At 31.6% G+C, this 20,635-nt stretch overlaps 1 protein-coding gene across 2 annotated transcripts in view; it reads right to left on the bottom strand.

Moving 5' to 3' along the window:
- Window positions 1-17,821, bottom strand: part of YTHDC2 (YTH domain containing 2) — a 78,665-nt gene extending 60,844 nt beyond the window's left edge. For both annotated transcript variants that reach the window (XM_003759507.4, XM_031968439.1), the window contains exons 1-6: window positions 17,593-17,821; window positions 14,726-14,816; window positions 8,471-8,667; window positions 5,862-6,061; window positions 2,965-3,131; window positions 2,230-2,332 (exon numbers count right to left, since the gene is read on the bottom strand). In XM_003759507.4, the coding sequence (XP_003759555.3) occupies window positions 2,230-2,332; window positions 2,965-3,131; window positions 5,862-6,061; window positions 8,471-8,667; window positions 14,726-14,816; window positions 17,593-17,806 (972 nt within the window). In that variant the 5' untranslated portion in view covers window positions 17,807-17,821. The remainder of the gene's footprint in view (window positions 1-2,229; window positions 2,333-2,964; window positions 3,132-5,861; window positions 6,062-8,470; window positions 8,668-14,725; window positions 14,817-17,592) is intronic.
- Window positions 17,822-20,635: the final 2,814 nt, after the last annotated feature.

The raw sequence follows: 20,635 nt of genomic DNA, 5'->3' as shown, positions 1-20,635 counted from the left end.
AGGGAATTATTAAGATATTACAAATAACTATGTCTTTTGATGTGCGACTTTTTAATTATAAAAGATAAGCTAAAAATCTTAGCAATTCAGAAACCAGTAAGGAAGGCCACTTGGAATTAGTGAAAATCTAAATTGAATATCTGAAAAGTTTATTAAGTGAATTCTCTATAGGAACTGCCTAGCTAACAAATCTTTGTAAATTCTTTTTCCTATAAAGAACAAAAAAAGTAAACTTGGTCACCCCATAGTTAAATTAGTATAAAATCTGAATTTATGGGGTAAAAATTAATGGTGTGAAATTTTACTTTATACCCCTATTAAAGTTATGAAGACCAATCTACCTATTATTTAAAAGACTACCATTGAGTTGATATCACTAAAGTAGCTCAAAAATTCCTTTAAATCTTAACTCTACCTAAAAGACTATGGGAGAAGACATAATTTGTGAAAAGGGCACAGGCTCTGATCAAAGGACCTGGGTTTAAATTCCAGGTGTAATACTGTGTCATGCTGGGCAAAGTTGCCTCAGTAAAATGAAGGGACTGGATGACACAATCTCTGAGGACCCTTTTTGGTATAAATTTATGATCCACTAACTATTAATTATGAAATAGCTGTTTTCTGGTAGTTTATTTCACTTTAAATGTATAATGCTGGAACACAGTAACAATTTCATTTTGTGACAAGCCGAAGAAAACCACTTACTTAATTCTCTGGTAAACTGATGACAGGGAGGGAATACTTAACTGATTACTTATTATATGCCAGGCAAAGGGCTAAGAACTTTACAAATATAATCTCATTTAATTCTCACAATCCTTATCCCCATTTTATAACGGAGTAAACAGAGGCAAATAGAAATTAAATGACTTCCCCAAGATCACAGCCAGTAGTCAGGATTTGAATTCATGTCTTCATAACTCCAAACCTAGCACTTTATCCTCTATGCCACCAGTGGGCCTTAATAGTTGCCAGTTAGTTTAGATAATCTGAATATGATAATAATGAGGTAAAAGGTTCAATGACTAAGTTAAGAAATACTCTCTTCCATGGCCAAAAATAGTATTCTAAAGGTGTCTAGTCAAAATACAAGTTTATCACTCAACTGAAACAGATCTACACAAAGTTTCCAATTATCTATATGCCAAATCTATTCTCATTTCTTATTCTTCTTGACCTGACTGCAACATATGTTGCTGACCACCCTTCTCTATATTCTTGTCTTTTCCTGATAGTATTCTCTCCTAGTTCTCTACCCAATCACCCACTCTAACTTCTTTGCTAGCTCTTTATCCATATCAACTCTCTTACTAGGGTGATTTGTGGATTCTTAAAAACAAATCATACTGAAAAGTGAGGGGAAGCGTGATTGGTGCAGTGGATAGAGCACTGGTCCTAGAATCAGGGGGACCTGAATTAAAATCTGATCTTAAGATACTTACTCCCTATGTGATCCTGAGCAAGTAGCTTAACCATTTACTTTCTTTAAAAAAGAAAATCACAACTAAACAAAGTGCATGAACCTCTTTGATAGTCATTCCTTAGCATTGTTTTCTTATATAAAGTATAAGTAAACTATATCAATATTATAATTTTTCATAAGACCTGTTAAATAGTCTTTTAATATTCCTAATCACAACAAAACTAACTAGTATTTATTCAGTGTTTCACAGTTTGCAAAGAACCTTAAAGATATTCCATTGATCCTCACATTTTATAGATGAAGAAATTGAGGGTCAGCAGTGTTACAATTTTCCCAGAATCACCCAGACAGTATCTGTGGCAAGATTTTAACCCATATCTTCCTGTCTCCTGCAGTTTTAATCTTCTTTTAAATACAAGAAATAAACTAAATTTTTAAACATCAGAAATCATATGTAATAGTTTGAAATAAATACTTCTTTGGAGTCAAGGTGGTGTCTTGCCCTACGATTTAATAAGTATGTGGATATCCTGGTATGAAAACATGTTCCATCCACATAGACCAAAAACTTCCTCTGTATTTGAAACTTAAAGAGTTGTTTGAGGCAGTAAGAAATGAAAAGAATTATCCTTTGTCACATCAGGTTCAAGATCTGAATGCATGCCTTTCAAAGTGGCCCTCTACTATTTTATGCTGACTTTCTTTTTTTAATATATATAGCCTGTTCTACATTGACAAATAAAAGTCACAATCACAATTACTGAATTTCAGTTATATATATATATAGGAGGAAACAAAATTCTTACCACAATAACATGTGTCACAGTTGATAGTGTACTATCTCCTGCCATCAATGTGCGAAGTAATACTCCATTAGTGCAAAATGTCAGAAGAGTCTTTGGAGAAACTCTAAGAAAGTAAAGTGTCTTGCAAAGTTACAAATCTATTAAGATTTATTATATTTTAATTACATATCCCATTAATAAAAATGCTATCAGTTCAATGATATGTAGGTACAATTACCATAGCCTTGTGGAAAATGTTTATTTGCTAACCCCACAAATATTACCCAAAGTCTCCTTTTGCTAAATAGTAACACTTGTCTTTTAAATAATCAAGTATCCTTCATAGTTTTCCCTTAGAAAAAAATGCCCTCTTCAATAAAGCTATTTTCTTGAGTCATCATGAATGCCTTATCTGCAAAGTACATGGAATAGCTAAAAAGCCAGCTATTCAAATTAAGGTAAGCAATAGGCAAGATGAAGAAGCTCATATCAGAAACCCAAATCCTATGAAAGATTTCCTCCCAAATGGCAATATCAATTTGGAAACTAGAGAAAGAAGTATTTTTTATTCTCTATTCTCTAACTCTTTCATTGGCAAATCTTCAAAGGCAATTATTATTTTAAAGACTCAAAAAGATTTGGTTATCAACTTTAAATAAAAATTTACTTTGAGTAAATTAATGGTGGAAAATGCAATTTTACCAACTTAAAAAACCCCCCCCCAAAAAAAACATATTTTAGGAAAATTTATATCACCTGCTTTCTAATCGTATCTGATAGCCAATTGTCTGGCCAATCTTTTCTCTTCTTTCTGCTGCCACTCTTTCAGCTACAGCAATAGCTGCTAAACGTCTTGGTTGAGTACAAAATATGCGACAGGGAATTCCATTTTTGAAGCAATCATCTAAAAGAAACTGAGGAATCTGAAAGAAATGTTTCAGTTGCCATTATAATTCTTCAATCTCCAATCCACAACACAGGTAGAGTTGATTACTCATGTATTCATTATGAAAATTTATTGTAATTGTTTAAATTCCAGGGCACAATTACCTATAAATAATATTGCAGATACCTACAGATAATAATATTGCAAATACAACTGCTTTCTTCTCCACCTTCCCAGGGTTTTATTTTATCTTAATTATACTAACAAGTCAAACTTGGAGCTCCAAATTTAAACTTAAATACTTTAGCATAATTAGTAAATTAGCATGGAAAAAGGTAAAAAGGTTTAAAATGCAAGAAATGGGGAAATCTCATAATATGAGTTAAAAGAAAATATATAATAAAGAATATTTAGATTTATCATGTAATTATCAAGGTATTTGAAATATACACATTGTATTCCACTAACAATGAATATAATTATAATAGAAATGAAAAGCATTTGAAATGAATTACCTATTTCAAACAACATCTGATGATCAAACAAAATATTCTAGCACAACAACAAAACCAGAACAATTCCTCAGAGTTGTTTCTAATAAATTTCAACTGGTACTGCTAACTCATAAAAGGACTTTGCATAATAGGAAATTTTAATTGTGCAGTCTGATTCTTTTTGAGGAAGGTTGAGGAAAAGTGATATAACTTATTAATAAATAAGAATGTTCCCAATGATTTCTTTTCATTATATCTAAAAAGTGAACAAAAATAATAAGGGGCAATATGTCATTCTATCTGTTGAGTAAATATAAAATGACATATCCATAGGAAAATTCAGAAAATTAAGGAATTTTCCTTAGAAAAGTGTAAGAAAAATACAGAAATATTTTCTTAACATAGATGCAACATAAAGCTAATAAGGAAAGGTGAGGATTATAAACACATTGATGTTCTACTACTCTAACATCACTTTAGAGTTCTAACCTTAACCCTCATTTTCTTAGTCAAAGTCCTAAAAAACAAAACAAAAACAAACCCAAACAACTCTCTTTCCTCTCATTCCTAATCCCTGGGGAATTTTGCTTTCTACCTTTTGGCTCAAGTGGAACTGCTCTCTCCAAAGCTATTTATCATAGATCTGTTATCAAATCTGGTGGTCTCTTCTCAAGTCTTCAGTTTCCTTCATCTTCCTGCTATGTTTGGTCAGGTTAATCACACCTTTTAGATATTGTATTTTCTCTAAATTTTTATTACTCTCCTCTGGTTCTTCTGTCTGACTATTGTTCAATTTTTTTGCTGCTTCTTTATACGTATCCTGCTTTCTAACTGTGGGTACTCTACCCCACAGCTTATTTTCTCTTCTTTTCTCTCTACATTCTTTTAGTGATTTTATCAGCTCCCAATGGGTTTAATTTTCATCTCCATGCAGTTTATCTTTATATCTTTAAATCCAACCATATCCTTTTTTTTTCTCCCCTGAGACTTTACTCTCACATCACCAACTATCTATTTATATGTTTCAAACAGAATATCCCTGAGACAATCTCAAACTTAACATGTTCAAAATAATTATCTTTAATCATTACCCTATTTATTACCTTTTCTCACAAATGCAGTCCCTCTTCCAAACTTCTATTTCTGTCCAGGACATCACCATTCTTCCAATCTCCCAAGTTCACAATTTTGAAATTATCCTCAACTCCTTATCCTGCTCTCATTACATATATTCAATCATTTATTAATTCTTGTCATTTCTAGCTCCACAATATTGCACATCCATTCTTTTTACACTACTCAAAAGAGCTATCATCTTAATCGAGGTTTTTTTATCACCTCTCAGTTGGGAGACTCCTAATGCACATTATGGTATCCTTGTCTCAAATCTCTCCTCACTCCAAATTCATCCTATACTCAACTACCAACATGATTTTCCTTAAGCATATGTTTGATTTCCACTGATAATCCATTATATTCCTCTGTTTGGCTTTTAAGGCCCTTCACAACTTGGCCCCTGCCTACCACCTTTTCACATTATACATTATTCCCCTTCTCACACTCTGTTCGAACCCAACTGGCCTTCTTCCTATTCCTCACACATGATATATTCCATCTCTCATCTGTGCCTTTACATAGCCCATCTCTATGCTTGGAATATTCTCTCTCCTCACAGATACTTCATATAATCCCTTACTTCTTTCAAGACTTACTTCAGTTATTACCTTCTATATAGTCTTTCCTGATCTTCCCAGTGTTAATATCCTCAACCTTCCTCCTTCCTAAACTACCTTGCATTTATTTTGTACATAATTAAACAGACGTGTCTCCTATTGAATTCAAACTTCTTGAGGATCCTTGTCATGGATAAAATGAGACTTAAAACTACAAAATACATAACATGTATAGAACTGCTTGCTATCTGGGGGAGGGGGTGGAGGGAGGAAGGGGAAAAATCGGAACAGAAGTGAGTGCAAGGGATAATGTAAAAAATTACCCTGGCATGGGTTCTGTCAATAAAAAGTTATTAAAAAAAAAAAGCATTTCCGTTCTTTAGTTATATTTTAATATATACAATATATTATATTTTAATATTAATGTTCAATGTATTTATGTAAAAATAAAATATAATTGATGTTACCTGTCAAAAAAAATAAAAATAAATAAATATGGTCACATCAATAAATATAAGTAGTATTTTCAAAAAAAAAAAACAAAAACCCTACAAAATACAATCAAATATTTTTCTTTAACTGATTTAAAAACAAACAAACCTGTGTAGTCTTTCCTGACCCAGTTTCTCCAACAATCAAAACAACCTTATTATCTTTAATTATTTTGACAATTTCTTCTTGTTTCTCAAACACTGGTAAAGACTGTCTAAAAGAATCAAATTCTGATTCTCCCCTTTTCACTGGAATCTGAGGTATACCATTGTTCAATCGTCCACTTGTCTTACTCATTTCTCGGTTTTCTTTAAAAAAAATGGAAAACACAATAAGGAATTAACAATCAATAGTGAATAAGGTTATAACTCTAACATATGTACATTAATTTTATTTTCATTTTCATTGAGAAAGAAAGATGTTCAGGTAGCTAAACAAAGCATAAAAAAAGAACAAAAAATGAAACAAGTAACAAAGAGAATGAAAATGTGTAGATAAATTTGTCATTCACTAAATGTAACCCCCAACCTTAAAGGTATGTATGTATACATTGAATTTAAAACAGCAGTAACCTTACTGTCCTTACTTTCAGAAACCTTTATTATATTTGAATTATTTTTAAGTTCTAAGATTTAGTCTCTTATTATAACAAATTAACATAGTAAGTATGACAGTGGAATTTTCCTACTTCAGCATGAATGTAGAAATAATCTGACAACATAAAAATAACTAATAACTAAAAAAAACCCCTCAAGTGAAAAAAAAACCAGAATCAGATCAACATACATGACTATAGCAATGTTAAAACAAAAAGGAAACATAACTGTGATCAAAGACAAAGACTAAAATTGTTGGCAAATGATTCAATTTATCAAGCACACATTTTCTGACGTGTTAAATTGAAAAGTCAACATAATTGTTATGTCATATCAAAAGTAACATACACTAGCAAATGAAATAATTTTATTAGGCGGTTTCATTTAACTGTTTTCTGGGGACTGTACTTAGTATTAGAGAATCTACCATTTCAAAACAAAATAAATCAAGAAAAATATTTTTTAAAGTACATCATAAAGCTACTTCAATTAGAAACGAAAGTGCTTACTATTCAAATTCATGGCACGTAAAATGGGTTCAACTTAAGAAACGTTAAACTTTCATTCTTCAATGAAAATAGCAATACATTTACGTGTAATCAATCTTCCAATTAGAATATGAACTGCAGTGGGAGCAAGGACTATCTTATTTTTCCATTTGTATCCCAGTAATCTGGACAAAACATGAACTTAAGAAATACTGTTTTCATTCATTTATTAATTTAAGTATTTAATGAAATATCAAATTTTCATTTCCATATCAAGATTAGGCTTATGTCAATCAATGAAAACAAATATGAATGATACAGCTCCAGACTGGGCATTCACCTCCTTCAGTCTGTTGTTAGAATAGAATCAATAGTATCAAGTTAAAGTGCATCACTGCCCCCCGCCCCCATTCATCACTCCTTATTGGGCAATTTAGGAAATATTTTCTCTTTACTCATCTATAGATAACAGGACAATTTCACTCTGGAGTCATGTTTGTTGGCTAAAACTCTATATAAATTTGAGTCCTAAAAAGCACTGGGATTTCATCTGGCGTGCAAAAGTCATTCCACACCCAATAACCTTTCTCCCTTGTGTGCTGCTCCCTACAGTTCCAAGATTATTTTCTGTGTTCCTCTGGTTACTGATGGTAATAATAAAGTTTTGTTAATTGCTTGACCTGTATGGTTCTATTATTTTCATCCCAATTCTTTTAGCAAAGTTTGATACAAATATTCAAAACTGCAGATGCTTCAAAATTTGGAGAATGATATTATTAAGAAGTAGAACAGAAAACTTAGTTTAACATATTTATTCCAATATGCAAGGACTTGTGACTTTACATATGTACATGCTAATACTGATTGCAACCTAACAAGATTTGGTTTTTGATAGATACTATGACTGAAAAAGGCTTCACCCTGTAGCAACTCTGGAGATGAGCCATATCCCAGACAATGTAAGGATCTGGCAAGATTGGTGATTCATTGACAGAACTTTTAAGATCCTAGGTATATCTATGTAATGTGATAAAGTATTCAAATAGGACATAAGTAGAATTATTTATATGAAATGAAAATTTCAGTATCAAAACCCCAATTAGAGAGAGCATGTTAATTGAAAAATATTAATTTAAAAGAAAAAAAAAGTATGATAGTCCAAAAAGTTAACAAATTGACCCAAACATCTTTTTAGATGTAGTTTTTTTAGATAACTTTCTGTTACCGAGGGGAAAATGATGTAATAATGGAGCAATATTATTCCTATTTTCTAAATCAGAAAATTAAAATTTTTATATTTTTACACTTTGGAACATAGCAAAAAAAAGGATATCATTGAATATATTAAATATTTATTTCTAATTTCAACAATAGTTAGTTCTTAATAGTTTTCAATTCAAAACTAAGGTTACTGGTTAATTTTCTATTACTTCATTAAAAGAATAACTAACATACCCTGTACTATACATTAATGCAAACATTTAAACAATTTCACATTTAAATCCATATCCTATACAGCTCAAATAATCAAATTTGAAAAACTTGTTTCATTTCACTCTTAATAAAATTAATTCAAAAGGAGGAAATCATCACATAGCAATATATACAAGGAAATTCATTAGAAGATGCATACCAGCTTCAACTGCAAATACATTTCCCCGTTCTGTCTTAGGCAGAAGTTCTGTACGTTCCTTATTTGTGACTGGAAATCTTTGAATTAGACTCCTAACAGCATGTTTTGTATTGTGAGTCAAACTGCAGGTCATCATTGCATGTGCTGTTTCTGATCCATCTTTCTTCTTCACAGTTAGATATCTATTTGCTCCCTTTCTGAAAAATAATAATTAATAAACTATAAAGACAGCTATATTTACAAAAATTTTTTGACTAGCTTGTTAGATCTGGGAGGACAAACAAGGACCTTCATCAATAAATGTGGATGATGAACAACTTCTCTGCAATTTCTAGTCTTAAAAAAAGCTATCTGCTACAATAAAAGGTCAAATGAATTGCCCACAAAGTCAGTTTTATGGCAGAAACTGAATTTCATATGTATTTACTCATTAAATGCCTTCTAAACATTCAGCAAAAAGGGGTCATGTATAAATTTACCCCAAAAATATTCAACAAAAGGCTTAAAACCCAATTTATAATCACTGAAAAAAGGCTTATTTATGTATGCAAATTGATTTTTCACAAGATTTATGACTGATAAAACACCACCAGCTAAAAAAATGCCAAATGGCATCAGGGATGGGGAAAAAGGGGATCAGTGGAAACACTCTGAACTATATCTAGAAATAATAAAACTTTTAGGTCTCCTGTCCAGACTGTCATCTGAATGTCTCTTCAGTATGTACTCTGATACTATCATTCTCATGTAACTCTACAAACAGAACCTAATATAATGGATGTATTTAACAAATCGTAAGGTGGCATAGTGGTTAAAATACTATCCCTAGAATCAGAAAGATTCATCTTTTTGAGTTCAAATCTGGAATCATTTACTAGTTGTATAACTCTAGTAGGTAAATCACAACCCTTATCTGCCTCAGTTTTCTCATCTGTAAAATAAGCATCAGAAGGAAATGACAAACCATTCTAGTAATTTTGCCAAAAAAAAAATCTCAAATAGGAAATAGTGTCAAATTGGGAAACTACTAAAAAATGACTTACTAATAACTCCCATTGTTATAACTGTAATTAATTGTAATGACCAATTTTAGCACCAGTGAATGCATCTTCCTAAAATCTTTGGTTACAGGTACAAAATGTTGCTCATGTAATTGTGCAAAGAGTGCTTTTACTTTAAAAATGACTGATGTAAAAAACAACAAAATTTTAGTCATCCAAAAATTCTACCATAATAATTATAAATATAGAAATTCCAATGTGAGTCCTATTATCACAGCCTTACCTATGGTTTAACAAAAGATTAAGCAACTATTTTAAGCTCCATTTTTTTTCATTTGTAAGGAGATATTATGATATTAAAGTTCTTTGATGTGTTATTATTTGTGTTAAATATGATTCATAAAGTGGGGAAATACATGTTTTATCACCCTAAAGTTAGTGGTCTCTTCAAGTCCTCTTCCAATGTAATGTTTCTTCATAGCACAAAAATGACACTGAGTGGCAAGAAACTGGAAGCTGAGTGGATGCCCATCAGTTGAAGAATGACTGAATAAGTTATGGTATATGAATGTTATGGAATGCTATTGTTCTGTAAGAAATTATCAGGAGGATGATTTCAGAAAGATCTGGAGAGACTTACGTGAACTGATGCTAAGTGAAATGAGCAGAACCAGGAAATCATTATACACAGCAACAATAAGATTATATCCATTTCTGATGAATATAGCTCTTCTCAACAATGAGACAATTCAGACCAGTTTCAATAATCTTGTGGTGATGAGAGCCATCTACTCCCAGGAAGAGGACTATGGGAACCGAGTGTGGATCACATCATCACATTTTTCACTTCTTTTGTTGTTGTATACTTGAATTTTTTCTCATTTTGTTCCTTTTTAATCTGATTTTTCTTGTGCAGCAAGATAATTGTATAAATATGCCTGCCTACATTGAATTTACATATATATTTACCATGTTTAACATACATTGGATTATTTGACATCGAGGGGAGAGGGTAGGAGGAAGGGGAGGAAATTGGAACACAAGGTTTTTCAAGGGTCAGTGGTGAAAAATTATCCTTGCATATGTTTTGGAAATAAAAAGCTTCAATAAAAATTTAGAAAATTACACTGGGTTCTTCTAGATGGTAGCAGAACACATGATCAGACAAATCCAATTAAAATCATTCATTTATTATTTTAAAATACATTTTACTGACTTTTTTTTGTTACTTACATAACCTAAATTTCTTCTTCTATTCTCCTTATCACTGTAATATCCTGGGACTAATAGGATACAACAGTGAATATCAATTGTTAGAATCACAAATCTGAGGTAATGGTAGAGTGATTTATCCAATATTACAAGAAAAAAAATAGAACGCTAGCCCTACCTGTAATTTCAAGTACCTTTTGCAATTAATCCATTACATTTCTATTGTCTTTTCATTTTCTCATTTTGTAAATTAAGAAGATGAAACCTTGACTTTCTATGTTATAACAACTTCTGAGGAAATCACTATGCTAATAAGATTGAGAATTTTTCTATTTATATATTTATTATATTTCTCTTCCCTCTAATTATTCATCAAGTACAATCTGGGCATTTACACTAATTTGTTGAATTGGACAGTAACTTTTAACAGGTGTCTCCATCACACATTTTACTACTCTACTACTTTTTTCACCCTTTTTTGTTTTTTTGGATACAAGTGTGTCCTACTTTACCCAGGTTAGAAGTGCAGCAGCCTTTGAAAGGTGCAATCTTACTGCTGATATGTATGGAAGCTTTAATCTACCTTGTTTCCATCATGGCCAGTTCACTTCTCCTTGGGCAGCCTGATACTCCCCCCACATAAACCCCATCAAAGCCCTGGGCTTACCCATAGAGATGTTAGACTTAGTGAGAACAACTGATCAACTTTAGTTGTACTACATACCTCATAACTCCCAAATTCAGCCTACCTATTAGAAGAGATCGCTATGTCCTTTTTGATGAAATGTCAAATGTCTTATACTTTCTTATATAAGTTTCTTTTATATGTACAAATACAGTCTGTACAAAAACTCTGACTATACTCTTCATTCTACAAAGTGAGAAACTTGCCTCCTTCATGGTGAAGATTCACATAACATTGTCCAGAGATTAATTTAAAAAACATCAGTGGAACTCTAAGATAAATTTATGTCAAAAATCAATATCAAATACTAAGGGAGAGCTGTATGACTAACAGGCAAACTAACAAGCGTTATTTCAAAGAAGTTATTATTCAAAAATTAGAAAAAACTGCCCATATGAGGTAAGGGGACCAAAAAGGACGAATGGGCAAGTGGCCTCTAGAAATTAAGGCAAAAGAAAATTTCAGTACTCCTTTGAGTGAATCAAATACAAGCAAAGGAAGAAGATCCCTAAAGAATCAGTGGAACCACATAATCAGATTGCTACAGCTATTCTTAGGTATAAAAGGAAATAGTGGGCAGAGAAAAGGGTGGCACCATCAGAAATGCTGCAGTATCAGAAAAGGAAAATAGGGCTTTAAAAAATGTTACCTTTATCTGCTTCCCCTCATACTAGATGTTAATTAACTTGTCCCTTTCCTTGATCTGCATAGTCTTCTATTTTCCTAATTACTTTCCACCAAATGGCAATGCAACCTAAATACCACAGGAACATGATCTTTTCTGTTTGTATCCCAAGTGCTTACATGGTATATTCTTTTGTACAAAATAAATGCTTAATAAATCCATTTTCATTCATTCCATAATTCATTATCACCAATATAATTCTTCTCTTTGTCTTTTTTTCTCTGGTTTCTGTTGATATCTCTTTTACCATATTTTGATCTTTTACCCCCAAACAGATCCCTCTTCTTTACCTGAAACTAAATACAAGTTTCCAAGTGATCAGCAGTTGATATTCCAAAGATATTTTAGTAAATCAATTATTTGGAATTGGGAATTTTCCCCCCTTTTTGTAGTTGTGCAGTTGTTCAGTCTTGAATTACATTTTGTGATCCCATGATCCATAGCACACAAAGACTTTCTATTCTTTACTATCTCTTGAAGTCTGTCCAAATTCATGTTTGTTTCTTCTATGTCACTATCTATCCATCTCATCCTCTGTTATTCCCTTCATTTTTTTTTTTTTTTTGCCTTCATTTCCCAGCATCAGAATTTTTTCCAATGAGTCCTATCTTCTTATTATTTGGCCAAAGTATTTAGCTTTCAGCTTCAGTATTTGACTTTTCAATGAACAGTTTGAATTGATGTCTTATTAATTAAGTCTTACTGATTTGATCTCCTGATATCCAAGGGCTCTTCAAAGTCTTCTCCATCACCATAATTCCAGTGGTGATTCTGCAGTGCTTAGCTTTTCTTTCTACTTCAACTCTCACAGCCACATATTGCCATTACTTTGACTATATGGACCTCTGGTGGAAAAGTGAAATTTCTGCTTTCTAGTATGCTGTTCAGATTTGCCACAGTTTTTCTTCCTTGGAACAAACATCTTTTAATTTCATGGTTACATTCACCATCTGTAGTGATCTTTGAAATGAAGAACATAAAATCTGACACTGTTTCCATTTCTTCTATCTGCCAGGAGGTGATGGTACCAGTGTAATATAACTAAAATATTGTATACTTAAAATTAGGAAATAACCACAATAACAGAAGACAATACTATTGTAAACGTATGGTTCTCCTTATCCTTTGGGGGCTGACCTATAAATTATCCAATATTAGTAATTGTTTCTATGGAAAGTGTGTTCCAAATTCCAAATAAAAATTTTGGGACCCAACAAGCACTCTTCCCCTTTCTGAAGCACTGGCAGCAAGAAGGTACTCTAATATCTCCCAGTGAAGAGATTAAAAGCAATAGCCCCTACCACAATAAGGATAAGATGGGAGTTCTCTAGACTCAAAGGCAAGTATGATTATTTAAATGGTATTTGTGGATCATGTGTAAAAAACTGCCTGTACAGTTCTTTTTGCTGGTGTTATTGTTTTAGAATTTTACTTTTCTTTTTCTTAATATAGAAGTTTTTATCATGGGGTCAGTCAACTTTTTTTTGTGTTATTTATTTTGGTTAACTATTTATTTCAATAAAGTCTCCTTTATAATCTTATGTATTTTATTTTGTGCATTTAAAAACATTAACCTGAAGAGTACATGGTTTTGACCAGATTGCCAAACTGTCCCATGATGTAAAAGAAGTATTTCAAAGGTAAGTTAACAAATAAATTAATATCTTTTCCCAAAAACAAAATATGCTCAAAACATACTGTTTTTTCATTAAGGCTACCTCTCAAATGGACTCTCATACCCTTTCTCCTCTCCCCAACTTGTTTTATAAAAATGTATATAATTATGTTATTAATATATATGTATGTGTATGTATGTATATATATATATATATATAATTTTGAGACAGTACCTCCCTATTTTGCTCATGCTAGAAGTGCAACAGCTAATTGTGAACCCAATTCCAAAAGTGAGGTACAGAACCTTCAACCTATCTTTTTTTTCCCAACTTAGGCTATTTATAGTCTCTCCTTAGGCAGCCTAAAGTCCCTCCACCCCAGGGGCTCACTATTTTGATACCAGATTTAGTGCCAACACCTAATAAACAGACATTAGACCTACTATAGATCAGAATAGCTAAACTCATGCAATGTACCAGCCTTAGCCTTCTCAGAAGCAAAGACTACAAATGTATGCCATCATGCTTAGTCTTACAATTATTTCTAAAAATTAAAGTCTAGTCAGGAAAAGAAAAAAAATAAGAAGAGGGCATGAACAAGTATAATTCCTTATTGGAAAAAAAAAAAAAAAACCACATCAACAATAAAACAATGTCTATAAACAAACAAAATGTCTATAAACATACTTTGTGGTATAAGTAGAACAAGCAGCAGATTCTATTTCTGCTGTTTATTAGTATGATATTGAATAAATCTTTTGACTTCTCAGGCTTTAGTTCTCCCATCTGCAAAATAAGGGGATTAAACTAGCTAATTTCTAAAAATCACTTCCTATTCTGATATCAAGTCAAGATCATCTTTTTCTTTCCTCGAAAAGATAAAATTTTTTCCACTCCTTTGAGTGAAAAAAAAAATATGGGAAAGAATACACAGAAAAGTCAAATATGGTAAATGAAGTGTTTCTCATTTCTTTCTCTTCCCTCTTTCCATAGACACTGATAACTATTAAAAGTAGGCAGCAATTTCTTTTGATAAGAAAAGACATATTAACTTACCCTTTGCTTTTAGAGACCAAACCAAGAGACTGACTTAATCGATGAATAAAAGCTCTTTCAGTACTGGTTAAAGAAGAAGGAAATTCCATTTCTAGAAAAAGAAAAATAATGGTCATATAAAAAGAAGAAAAACCTTCTGTTCTTTTCTTTAGCCTTGGCTAAAACAAAACACTTGAAACCTCATTTATCTTTACTATGTTTACATGATGGTAAGTACATGAAATTCACTTCAACAAATATTCACTATTATGTTGGACTTTATATTATTATTTAAAGCACAGTAGCCAAATGTTAAGCCTTGCAAGGAAAAGGCAATTATACAATACATACATACTATTACGATCCAAAAGCTTCATTTGAGCTACTTTTTACTCTAAACTGCATCTCTCTTTTAAAAATACTTTCTAGTACTATCTCTATTCCTTTAAATACAGAGTTTACACACTTACGATGCCCTTCCTCTCTAGTTGTAATTCTTCAGTTTTTGCATATCTTTCAAGGCCTAAAGCAATGTTATTTCTTTCAAGAATTCAGCTTTAGTTGGAAGTAATCACTCTTGTCTTCTGAATTAATATAACACTTTATACTTTCACTCTCTATATTGCATTATATTTATTTGTACTTTCACTTTCTAGTTCTCACTTTATGATTATAAATTTAATAAAGTCTAGGAAAATTTTTCTTTCTGAATTATATAATATGGCTTCATATTTTTAAAAATACAGAAATGTCAACCCAAACATTTAGATACTTTGATAATTCAAAACATTCACTGAATGGCTACTCTACAGTAGGTAAGGCCATGTTAAGAGGTAGTTCAAGAAAGAAAAAAAAATAGTTTTGTTTAGGATTGTTGCAGTTTATATTTATTGAGTGCTTACTATGTTTCGGCATTGGGGAATATGCTGGGCATATACATGCAAAAGAAGATAGTCCTCATCCTCAAGAAACTGACATTCTAATAAAGGAAGACAATATATTGAAGAGGAGGTGAAAAGAAGTGAGGAAAAGGAAATATGTGAGATGGGGAAGCATGGGTATATAATTAGGAGAATCAGGGATGGCTGGTTTGGATTTTTTTCCAAGATGATGGCTTTATGAAGAACTCATTAAGGTGAGCAAAGTGAGGAGACAACTAAGACATGGTGAGTTGGTATAAATTTCCAGGTCTTCTGCCATATACTGGTTCTGTGACTTCAGGCAAGTCACCTCAGTGCATTAGGCTACTGTCTAAAACCACGAATTGCAAATAAGTCTGCACTGAAGTGGAAGATACTTACCAAGAGCTCCCTACAAATCACAGATCTGTTTTAAAAAAACAAGAAAAGACCCCCCAAAACTTAAGCCTCTATACACATCACTGTTACTGTTTTGGACTGGAATCTTGTAAAGGATTCTTTGTTTTTTGGTCTGCATGAAAGTCTGGTGAAGTCTAAGGACCCTTTCTCAGAAGAATGTTTTGAAAGGCATAAAATCAAATGTATTAAAATTATGAAAGAAAAAAATTAAAGTACAGTTATATAATGGGTCTTAGGTTAAGAACTCCTCTCCCAGAGGTTAAGAACAAGTCTGATTCACTTTGTGCAATATCAAACTCAAGCTTACAACCACCAAAACTTAAGATGTATGCTTTAAACTTTGGAAAGTATTTTACATACATTGTCTCATTTGAGACTCCTAACCTTACAGAGTAGGTTTTGCTAGCTACTATTATCCACATTTTACAGATAAAGAAACTAAAACTCAAGTGATGTACCTAGGTTTCAACAGTTAATAAGTGTCAGAGGTCAGATTTGAGCCTAGCTAGGTCTTCCTGACTTCCAGCTCAGTGCCCTGCACTTGGGTTCACAATGTCATGACTCCATGACTATGAAGTTTACAATTTGAACTCCATCCGCAGGCTAGAGGTAATGATTACTCAAAAAGATAAAGTCCATTTTACTTCACCTAGAGGCAAATAATAATAAAAATAATAAAAGGTTAAATTTTGGGGGAAACTGTGTAGAATTATTAGTTTGTGACAAATGTACTAAATTTTGTTCAATTCTCTGTTGAAGCTATCTGTTTCATGTGCTGCCTCATTAGTGTCCTACTTGGGACTTTATACTACATGAAAAATAAAGAACCTTTTTCTTGGACTTTTTAAATTTTTTTTTTTTTAATGAACAAGTGTTTGTTTTCTCTCCCATCTATCTCCCTTCCCTCCTTCCTATAACGAAAGAAAAAAGAAAGAAAATCCAAATTATTATAAAAATATGACTATGTAGTTGTTATGCAAACTCTCCTACTGGCCACATCAAAAAAATAAGTCTCATTTTGCATCCTCATAAGTCCTCTAGAATCATACTTGATTACATTACACTGAACAGAGTTCTTAAGTGTCTCAATGTTGTTTTTCTTCACAATGTTGTTGTTACTGCATAATTTCTTCTTTCAACTCATTTTATCAGCATTCTTCTCAGGCTTCTCTGAAACTGCTGGGCTAACTTTTGCATCCAAATACCTACTTATTATCTTTTTTATTTTTTCCTCTTCACACCAGAATCCTTGATGAGGAAAGACCTGGGAGGAATCCCCCAATCAGATCAGTTTGCGTTCTGAAATTTATGGTGTTGGAGACGGAGCACAAGGGCTTAGAGGTTAGATTTAGGCTCACACGGTGAAGCAGGTTTTCACGCCTTGGGATGTCAGCTCTCTAACCAACACACAAAGATGCTGCACAGCACGAAAGGGCGCCCTTCCTGAGCCCTGAATGACAGCTGACTCACTCCCCGCGCCAGGGATGGGGGATACTCTGCCTGGAGAGAAGGGAAACGAAACCAGAGCCCGGCAGGCGCCGGGGGAGGCCGGCCTGACCACTCACTCACCCCTCTGATCTCCATAACGAAACCGCTCCAAGGCGATGTTGACCGCTATCTTCACCTCCTCGTCAATGCGAATGTCCTTCAGCCCCTTGGCTCGGCCGCCACTTCCCCCGGAGCCGCACTGAGAGGAGACTCCGCCGCTGCCGCCGCCCCCGCCGCCGCCGCCGCCCCCTCCAGGAGCCGGGGGCCGCGGGGAGACGCTGCTCGGCCTGGACATGGTACCTGCCGTCGACCGCACTGAGGAGACCCTGACTGACTGATGGGGCGCGAGGCCGGGGAAGGCAGGACCCAGCCCGAGCTTCGGAGACCACTGACAGGGCGCCGAAAAGCGAAGGTACAGGGGACAAGGGAGAAACCTAAAACCCGGGGACCAGAAGGCTCCCACACGCCGGAGAGTCCAGAGGCGGAGAGCCGGCCACAGTTAGCCGGGCACCGCCGCTCTCCCACTTCAGCGCGGCGGAGACTACGGCGACGTCGGCGACGTGACGGGATCTGACCTCAGCACGTCGCCGCGGGGTGGGGGGTGGGGGAGCTCTCCAAAGATGCTTAGATGGTTGTAAGCGATCCCAGGATTCAGACCTGGGCGAAACGCTACCACTGCATTAAAACGGAGGCTTAAGGAAACGAGCCCAAAGGGCCCGAGATAATTAGTAAGGCCGTTTCCTATTTTCCCGTACTCAATTCCATTTATGGTTTCACCTGCGGCTGCCCGTCCCGTCGCTTTTATCTCCTAATCCCTCAAGCAGAAGCACAGCTTCCTCTGGCGGGTCTCAGGATCTGATATTTCTGTGGATTCTCTTTCATAACGTCTTTCTTTTTATTATGACCGTGTCATTCCTTTATTCAACAAATTCCATCGGTTCTCTAATGATTTTAAAATCGAAACTACTATGTTTAACTTTTTTAAAGTCAATACATTATATAATAAAACAGTAATTGTCAAAACTATCCGGTACTGGCTAAGAAATACAGAGGTGGATCAGTAGAGTATAATAGGTACACATAATATAATAGAGTGTAATAGGTACACAAACAAAAGTTTGGATTTTGGGGCTTATAATTATTTACTATAGTAAATAGTGAATGATTATAAGCCCCAAAATTATAGTATACTATAATTTATAGTATTTATTATTTTTTATTATTTATTTATTTTATTATTATTATATTATTTATACTGTATATTATAGTATACTATAGTATTATAGTATAGTATACTATATATTATACTATATTATATATATAATCTATAATATATAGTATACATGTAGTATACTGTATATCATGCATATAGTATACTATATATATATATATATAATATATATATAGTAAATGATTATATATACCTATAATTTATAGTATTTATTATTTTTTATTATTTATTTTATTTCATTATTATTATATTTATTATTATTATAGTATAATTTATTATTATACTATGTATTATAGTATTATACTATACTATACTATGTATATGCTATAATATATAGTATATATATATAGCATACTATATATTATATATATACTGTATATATAATATATGATAGTATATATATAGTAAATGATTATAAGCCCCAAAATTATAGTATACTATAATTTATAGTATTTATTATTTTTATTATTTATTTATTTATTATTATTATATTTTTATTATTATATTATGTATATTTATAGTATTATAGCATATATATAGTATATATTATTATACTATTATATATATATTATAGTCTATCATATATATATATGTATATATATATAGTATATATATATACTATATGATAGTATATATAGTAAATTATTATAAGCCCCAAAATTATAGTATACTATAATTTATAGTATTTATTATTTTTTATTTATTTATTTTAATATTATAGTATAATTTATTATTATAGTATAATTTATTATTATATATATATTATAGTATACTATAGTATTATACTATAATATATAGTATATATATAGTGTACTGTATATCATGCATATAGTATACTACATATATAATATATAATAGTATATATATAGTAAATGATTATAAGCCCCAAAATTATAGTATACTATAATTTATAGTATTTATTATTTTTTATTATTTATTTATTTTATTATTATTATATTTTAATTTATTATTATACTATGTATTATAGTATTATATATATATATACTATGTATATGCTATAATATATAGTATATATATATAGCATACTATATATTATATATAGTATACTGTATATATAATATATGATAGTATATATATAGTAAATGATTATAAGCCCCAAAATTATAGTATACTATAATTTATAGTATTTATTATTTTTTATTATTTATTTATTTCATTATTATTATATTTATTATTATTATTATAGTATAATTTATTAGTATACTATATATTATAGTATACTATAGTATTATACTATAATATATATATATATCATATAGTATATATATAGTATACTATATATAGTATATATATATATACTATATGATAGTATATATAGTAAATTATTATAAGCCCAAAATTATAGTATACTATAATTTATAGTATTTATTATTTTTATTATTTATTTATTTATTATTATTATATTATTTATACTATATATTATAGTATACTATAGTATTATATATAGTATACTATATATATACTATAATATATAGTATATTATAGTCTATAATAATATAGTATATTATAGTATATAGAATATTATAGTATATATATAGTAAATGATTATAAGCCCCAAAATTATAGTATACTATAATTTATAGTATTTATTATTTTTTATTTATTTATTTTAATATTATAGTATAATTTATTATTATACTATACTATATATATACAATATATTATAGTATATATGTATAACTGATTATAAGCCCCAAAATTATAGTATACTATAATTTATAGTATTTATTATTTTTTATTATTTGTTTATTTTATTATTATTATAGTATAATTTATTATTATACTATATATTATAGTATATATAGTATTATACTATACTATATATATATAATATATATAGTATATGTAGTATATTATATATCATACATATAA

Source organism: Sarcophilus harrisii, chromosome 1, assembly GCF_902635505.1.
Source record: "Sarcophilus harrisii chromosome 1, mSarHar1.11, whole genome shotgun sequence".
Taxonomy (NCBI): Eukaryota; Metazoa; Chordata; class Mammalia; order Dasyuromorphia; family Dasyuridae; genus Sarcophilus; species Sarcophilus harrisii.
Note: the sequence above shows the minus strand (reverse complement) of the source record. Positions and strands in the feature narration are given on the sequence as shown.